The sequence below is a fragment of the Zosterops lateralis genome (assembly GCF_965231275.1).
Source record: "Zosterops lateralis genome assembly, chromosome: 9".
In the NCBI taxonomy this organism is placed as follows: domain Eukaryota; kingdom Metazoa; phylum Chordata; class Aves; order Passeriformes; family Zosteropidae; genus Zosterops; species Zosterops lateralis.
In genome coordinates this window covers 27,390,090-27,397,439 of record NC_139769.1, presented here as the reverse complement: position 1 = coordinate 27,397,439, position 7,350 = coordinate 27,390,090, and the positions used below count along the sequence as shown (strand labels likewise).

Genomic DNA, 7,350 nt, shown 5'->3' with positions numbered 1-7,350 from the left:
CAGCATCCAAGCAGACAAGTTTTGCCAGCTGTGGAGGATTAGAAAGCAGCCTCAGATCTGCACACTGAGTACACTTTTCCCACCCCTCTCCTTTCCCCTGCACCATCCCCTCCGTCCTCACACCCTGCCCCAGGGATGCTGCGGTTGGAGGGTGGGCTCCTTCCTCTCTCTGGCTCATCCCTGGCCAAGGAATGAGGGCAGCCAGGGGAGCAGTGAGCTCTGCTTGTCTGGGAACCCGGCGTTCCCATCTGACAGCCGGGCAGCTCCACTGCTTGATATTCTGGTCAGGCACCGAGTACAGCAGAGGCAGCAGCACCGGGAAGAAGGGAGGGAGGGGAACCACACAGCACGGGAAAAGCCAGGGCTAGGGATGACAGTAACTGTTCTGTTCTTTTCTTTCTTTTTTTTTCCTTTCTTTTTTTTTTTTTTTTTAATCTCAGTTGGTTTTGGTTGCTCTTTTTGCTCAAAAAAGGCGTTTTTTAAAAAATATATTAAACAGATACATTTTACTAAGATGTCTCTTGGCTGGAGCCACTGACAAGAAATGACACTCCCCAAATGAATAGGCTTAAAAAAACCTGTCCCAAACAAACCAAATAAATAAATACATAAATAAAACATTTTCCTTTTCTTTCTTTTGCATTAGGTTTTTTTTGTTGTTGTTGCTGTTGGTTTTTTGTTTTGTAGGGAATCATAGCCCAGAGGTCTCTGTGATGGCAGTGCCCTGGAGCAGGTGCCAGGTCCTTCCCAGGCAAGGGGTGAGACAGTGCCTCAGCACTGCAGCAGACACGAGGTGCTTCTGGAGAGGCCCCAGGGCAGACCTGTCAGGTCTCCAGGGCCTGTGCTGTGGACTCCCACCAGCACCGTGTGCGAGGGTACAGCTGCAGGATGGATCATGGGGGATGCAAAGGCAAAGGTGCCAGTAGAAACCTCTTAAAAAGAGTATAAAAGCTGGGGTGGCAAGGAGGCTGCCACTGGGGGATCCTTACTGTGGGTTAAGCACCTGCTCTGGTGGGATCAGCAGCTGCCTCTGGCCAGGCCACACCCCCCTGGGCCATTGGCACACCTCCACAGCCCCCTCCGTGGTGGCCACAGTGGCATTGTCCCCGCACCCGGAGCCAGTCTGCCCTGCATGAGCCACCCCTCCTCCTTAGTCCCACTGGCATCCTCCATCCACTCGAGCCCTGTGTCTCTTTGGCCAGTTGCTGGGTGTACCATGGAAGCACGCAGTTGGCACTAAGGTAAGGCCTTGATTTAAATTTTTAGGGTGGTTATTTCTCTCTCCTCCGTGAGAAGTCTCTCCTCCCAGCCCCCTGGCGCCGAGGTCTGAGCGCTCCCAGCTGTTAGCTGCACAGCTTGCCTGTCTCCTGCTCCAGAGTGTTGGGCAGCTTGGAGTTGAAGGCTCTCAGGGAGGACTGGATCCTCGCCACCTCATTGTTGGCCAGCTTGAGCCGGTGCCGCAGCAAGCAAGTGAAGAGGTCGAGGCGGATTTTGCCAGGAGGTGAGAGCCTGTTCACCCTGTCCCTGATCTCCAGCAGCTGGAGCATGGCTGAGTCCTGGGAGCCCTGGGTGTAGGGGTAGTCCAGCTGGAGGATCAGGTCACGGATAGCGTCCGGCTCAAAGGGCAGGCTGTAGCCAAAGACTTGCAAGCTGTTGATTTTCATGTATCCCAGGTTCTTGGAGGGATCTGACATCTCCAAGGGTTCATAATAGATTGTCTCATTGGAGCTGTCATCCAGAGACTTGATGCGGCTCCGCAAGTAGACGTGCACCGTTTCAAAGAAGGTCTTCCACTTGTTGCCCAAGGTGATCGTCCAGTTTTGACACTGGGCAGAGGCATCTACGGTAGTCCTTTCCCAGTCTGGGAAGCTGCCCTCATTGACAGGCATGAACCAGCTCTCCGAGTGGCTTCCCCCGAAGGGGTTGACATAGATGGCCATGACGGGCTCTAGGGTGCTGTTCTTGGTGAGGCAGATCTGCAGAGAGAGGGCCAACATGACGTGAACCAGCCCAGGCTTGTACTTGTTGCTCTTGAGGGTCAGGAGCATGCGCTTCCTCCAGGAGGGGTCAAACCAGCTCCCCAGGCGCATGTCGTTGCTGATGAAGATGGAGTGCACCTCAATGCGGCTGTCCCGTTTCTGCAGGAGATACTTGAGCTCCAAGTCCTGCAGGTCGGTCTCCAGCCCCAGGTAGTGCTCCAGAGAGTCGGCCACCTCGGGGCGGCAGAAGCCCTGGGTGAGCACGTAGCCGTGGTTGCAGGTCCCGCAGCGGGTGCTGTTGTCCTGGTCACAGCTGGCACAGGCTGGCCCCTCGCCCAAGGCACACGGTATGGACCCCTGGCAGGAGGGCTGCTCGGAGGGACAGGTACAGCTGTGGCTTTCTTCCAGGAAGGTCCCAGGCACGGTGGTCTCGCTGCAGTACAGGAGCGACTGTGCGCGGCTCCACCAGAAAGGAAGGGACCTGGTGCAGAGGAAACGCAGAAGAGAGGCTTTGATGGCACCTTTTGGGATGTGACTGACTTTCACCTAAGAATGGAAGAGCTGCCCACCTTGTGTTTGTTTTCTGCTCCGCTGGTGGCCCCCCCATGAACCAAAACCCATTTTTCACCTTCAGGTTTGTACCAGATCTCTCAGGGCCACATTCCAAGCTGGTACAGCCACTCCTGCTGCCTGCTCACCCCCAGGCATCCCTGCTAGATGGGAGCTTGTCCAGTTGCAGCCACAGGAGGTAGCCCTGGCCCTGAGCCACCCTTGGGGCATGGGGCAGTGTCCCCAGCAAGGGATGCCATGGCACTCTACCTCTCCTTTGGCAGCTTGAAGCGAGGCTGGCGGAGGCAGCGTTTGCTGAGGTTGAAGAGCCGCCGGATGAGTCGGTAGGTTTTCCTGGAGAGCAGCTTCAGGCTGGTGCCCAGCTGTTGGTAGCGATGCTGGACATCCAGATCCATGGCCCAGAAGTGGGAGATGGCTGTCCTGTTCAGGAAACGGTCTGTGGGCAGCCTTTTCACCAGTGCCTGAAACTCCTCTGTGGGGAGAAGGAGACGGTGTCAGCAGACCCCAGAGAGCAGGCGGTGAAAGTGGAGCTGAAAGCAACCTCCCTCCACCTGAGCTCTGAAATCTCCACAGTGAGAAGACCACCCTGGAGACCCAGCACCCAGCCTGGGCTGCTTGCAAGGACAAGGAGATGTTTGGTGGGGTCTCCCCAGCCTCACCTGACTCCTCGAACTGGCTGTAGTGGCTCTCCCAGGCTCTCCCCAGCTGGGCCAGGCTGCTCTCCAGCGCCTGGATGTCGGCCTCAGGGCAGTTGCAGCGGGGGAAGGCAGGCTGGCACTGGCAGCGGCAGTCGCTCCGGCGGCACAGCAGCTCCCCGGCAGAGCCGCAGGCGATGTAGCTGAGAGCGGCCGCCACGAACCTCTCCCGCAGGTAGGAGGGGAGCACCGTCTGCAGCCCTGCCAGAGGGGGCAGCCCCGAGAGCATCAGGGCCCGCGCGGAGCCCCTCAAACATCCCCTGGGGGAGGAGGGCACGAGCCTCCCCCCTCCCCGGGCTCCCACCCTCGCACGATTATCATATCAATTTGCTGTGGAGCCGCTTGTCTGGGCTCTGCATCGATCTTGGCTCCTCTTGGCAGACAAGAAACAACCTCATCCTGCCCAGCTTTCATTATTTTCATCCCCTATCCTCCCCAGCCCTGAAATTAGAAGCAGCATCTCATGCCAGCATCCTCCCCCCCAACCCCCTGTGCACCCACAAGCATCCCATGGTAGCACTTGTCTGCCCGCACATCCCCACCAGCCCAGTCCTACCTTGGAGCTGCACTTTGTTCTCAGGGCTCTGCACCAGGACAGAGCTCACTGAGTCCAGGTTGTCATAGTTGCTGCAGCCAAGTGGCCCTGTCCGTGTTTCTGTCACCTAAAGTGGGGACAGGCAGGTGGTCAGGGACAGGAGGGGACACAGGATGCGCTACTCCGCTGAGAGTACTGCAGATAATCCCTGACCCCGCTGGCCAAGCCCCACTCCTCATTGCAGGGCGACGATCGAAGAGGAGAACTAATTATCTCCTAATTAGCTAGTTGACAGGCGGCAGCCCGGCCTGCAGCCTGCTGAAAAATGTGCCTTTATTAGCGTGCCCAATTTCCCATAAATAATGGGAACGTGTTAACTTTCCCTGCTCCCTCCTCTCTGGGTGATGCCGTTTTGGGTCTGGCCAGCTGCGAGGGGCCGCCGGTGAGGCCTGGGCTGCCGTGTCCCTCCCTCGCCCGCCCGCTCACCTTGATGGCGGCCGTGGCGATCTGGATGTGGTGCAGGCGGCGCAGGGTGCTCTCCCGGTCGATGAAGTAGGAGGCTGCCAGCTGGTGCAGAGTCTCCAGCGAGACCCCCGAGCTGTTCCCAGCGCCCCCCGCAGGCTCTGCCCTCCGGCTCAGCTTGCGCTTGTCCACAAAAATGGTCAGGGACTCCTCTCCTGGGGGGACACGCAATACTTTGGGAAGGCTGCTGGGCTCCCCCCACTCCCTTTCTTTGCCGTATTTCTCCTGCACTGTTTCTTTCCCCACTCTCCCTCCTTTGCACAGTCCTTGTGCCGGGGGGTGAGCAGCAGTGAGCAGCCCCAGCACTCACCTCCCAGCGTGGCAGCCAGCAGGAAGTGTGTCCCATACTTTTTGATGAGGCTGTCGGTGATCTGCTGGGGGCTGGGCCGACGCCCCAGCAGCCGGATGTTGCGGATGAATTCGGGGGCCAGGGGAAGTGGAAGGCTGAAGAAATCTTTCCTCTCCAAGGCCAAATTATTCACCTTCCAACGAGCAAACTCTCTGTGGGAGGAGAGCAGCAGTGGGGAGAGGGTGTGAAGTGAGTCTGGCCGTGGCACATGCGTGCTGTCCTTCCTTCTGTCCCCTATTTCCAGCTCAGGACAGGTGGAAAACTCTGGTTAGAATCTTTCCGGCCTCCCCATCAGAAGTGAAGGACCTGCTGCACACACTTGCCAGCTGTGGATCCAGCCAGGACAAAAGCACCATCCCTCCCTAAGCCATTGATGGTGATAAAGAGCTACAAGCAGCGGACATGCCTGATATTGATTAATCCAGCACCTCCGGAAGGCATTAATCACAGCCCAGGGCAGGGCTAGACCCTCTTCCAGCCCACTGGGCTGCTTGGATCTCATCCCTCCTCTAGCCCTATGCCTACAGATCCAAGTGAAAATCCAAGGGGGTACCACAGTTTTAAATATCAGCGGCATTTTGAAGCTGGAGGTGTTGGGATGTGGTGGGGCTGGTGGTGGGTCCCCCCAGAGCCCCAGATGCTGTGAGTGTGCCCCCCCAGCCTTGCCCAGCCCTACGGGGCAGCTGCCACTGCCTGTCACCAGCCTGTCATTGCCTCCAAAACCCCATGGCCTCCTAAACAACCGGCAGCAAATTCCAGCTTAATCTTTGGCATTTTGCTCTAATTAAAACCAGGCGGTGCCTTTCAGCCAGTTTTACCAGGGCTGGATGGGAAAAGAGGGAGAGGGAGGAGGAGGGAGGGGTGGATGGGTGCAAAGCAGCAGCTGCTGGGCTTGGCAGGTGACAGGTTGCCTCCCACCATGACTTTTGGGCTCAGAAGATGGGATGCAGAGGCCAGCAGCAGAGCTGAGGATGAGGCAAGGGGGATGCTGCCTCTCCCTTTGCACACACACTCCCTCAGGGCTGGGGTGCCGACTTCCCCCCTTCCATCCCAGAGGCAAAGCAAGTCCCGAAGGCTGGTAGCAGGTTCTCTGCCTCCAGGGAGGTGTGAGCCAGCTGCTGTCCCTCTGGCTGCTCCTTCCTGCCCCAGCACCGTCACCAGCAGCATCCCTGGAGGACTCAGGTCCCTCGGCATGGCAGCGTCAGCACACAGGAAAGAGGAGAGGAGCTCCCTGGGGGCGCCGGGCTGCATAACAAGGCTGCAATCCCGGCACCCACGTCAGCATTCCCGGGAGGCCCTGGTCAGGCTTTGCTCTGCTGCTGGAAGCCCCCAGGGCTCAGCCCCGGTGGGGAGCAGAAAAGAAAAGGGCTCATTAACCAGAGGTGACGGCCACAATTAGGAGGCTGTGGAGTGGAGTGGGTTTCCCACAGAGGCTGTCACAGGGTGGCCCTTTGCTGTGGTGAGTGGACCCCACTGCTGCCAAACCTGGGTTTCTGCTGGCAAGAAATCCCCTCCAGCCTCAGCCCCCATGCATATAGCATCCCACTGTAGTCCATGGGCTGCTGGCACTGGGGACATGCCTGGGGGTCAGTCAGGGTGCCTTTTCTTGAGCCCCAGCAGCACCCTAGCCCCATCCTAGCCCCATAGGACTGCCAGTCTAGGCAGGTTCAGTAATTTGGCACAGAGATGTCTTTGTGCACAGAAAAAGGACAGAAGAGCATTTTTGTCTAAAGGGCCGAGGAGGTGGACACCACATGCACATTGCCACTTCTGCTGTCTCCAATTTCCACCTCGGGGCAGGAGATTGATAGGTGAAGGATGTCCAAAGGGACTGGAGAACACGAGACCCATCCACCCAGTAGGCTCTGTGCCTCCTACCCTCCATAAGGGCTGATTCCATTTCAACCTGTGCACCAAATCCCTCCCAACATAGGGCAAATCCTGCCTAGAGTCCAGCCTGGCCACACCATGAGCATCCTGGCTGGGCTGCTGTTATATTCCCTGGAAAAGCAGCATCTCACATCCACCCACCAATGGACAGCCTCCTCCCGCACGTGGGGCGTCTGCTCATGTGGATTAAAGAGGCTCTGTCTCCACTCTGCCGTGCCCCCACAGCCCAGCCCCCAGCCCACAGCCCCCTCTCACCTGTAGATCCTGTACCTGGTGGTGAAACCCTGCCGGTAGCGCTCCATGAAGTCCACGTAGTCCTGCGCTCGGTAGAAGGGTCCTCGGTCGGTGAGGAGCCAGTCGAGGGGCGCCCGGACGGAGGGAGAGGAGGACGAGGAGGAAGAGGAGGGGGTGGCGGGGGCTGCATGGCCCTGGGGCACGGCGCTGCCCGCCCCGCCCGCCACTCCCCAGCGGCAGCAGGCGCTCAGGGCCAGCAGGGCCAGCGGCCACGGGAGCATCGGCGGGGGCCCGTCAGCGCGTGGGAGGTCCTGCCGCCCCATCCTGCTGCTGCCCGGCCGGATTCTTCATTCTCTCACCCCGCCGCGATCCTCCGGGACTGCCCCGTCCTGCAACGCCGACAGGGGGAAGCCCGTGAGGACAGCGCCGTGGATGTAAACCAGGAGCAACCGCAAGCTTTGGAATGCTTGCTGGGACGCTGACAGAGGGAAAGATGCGCTCCAGGGAGAGCCGCAGGTCAGGCGTGGACTGGTCATGCCACAGGAAATAAGAGTTTATGGGGTTGCAGGTGCTGCT

At 58.7% G+C, this 7,350-nt stretch overlaps 1 protein-coding gene across 1 annotated transcript; it reads right to left on the bottom strand.

Moving 5' to 3' along the window:
- Positions 1 to 377: 377 nt before the first annotated feature.
- On the bottom strand, positions 378 to 7,097 carry BRINP2 (BMP/retinoic acid inducible neural specific 2; the record flags this gene model as incomplete). The annotated part of the gene is made up of 7 exons (XM_083867898.1): positions 378 to 2,460; positions 2,799 to 3,021; positions 3,209 to 3,445; positions 3,801 to 3,906; positions 4,266 to 4,456; positions 4,612 to 4,802; positions 6,796 to 7,097. 7 exons carry the CDS (start codon positions 7,095 to 7,097, stop codon positions 1,344 to 1,346), a joined length of 2,367 nt encoding a protein of 788 aa, XP_083724024.1. The 3' UTR covers positions 378 to 1,343.
- Positions 7,098 to 7,350: the final 253 nt, after the last annotated feature.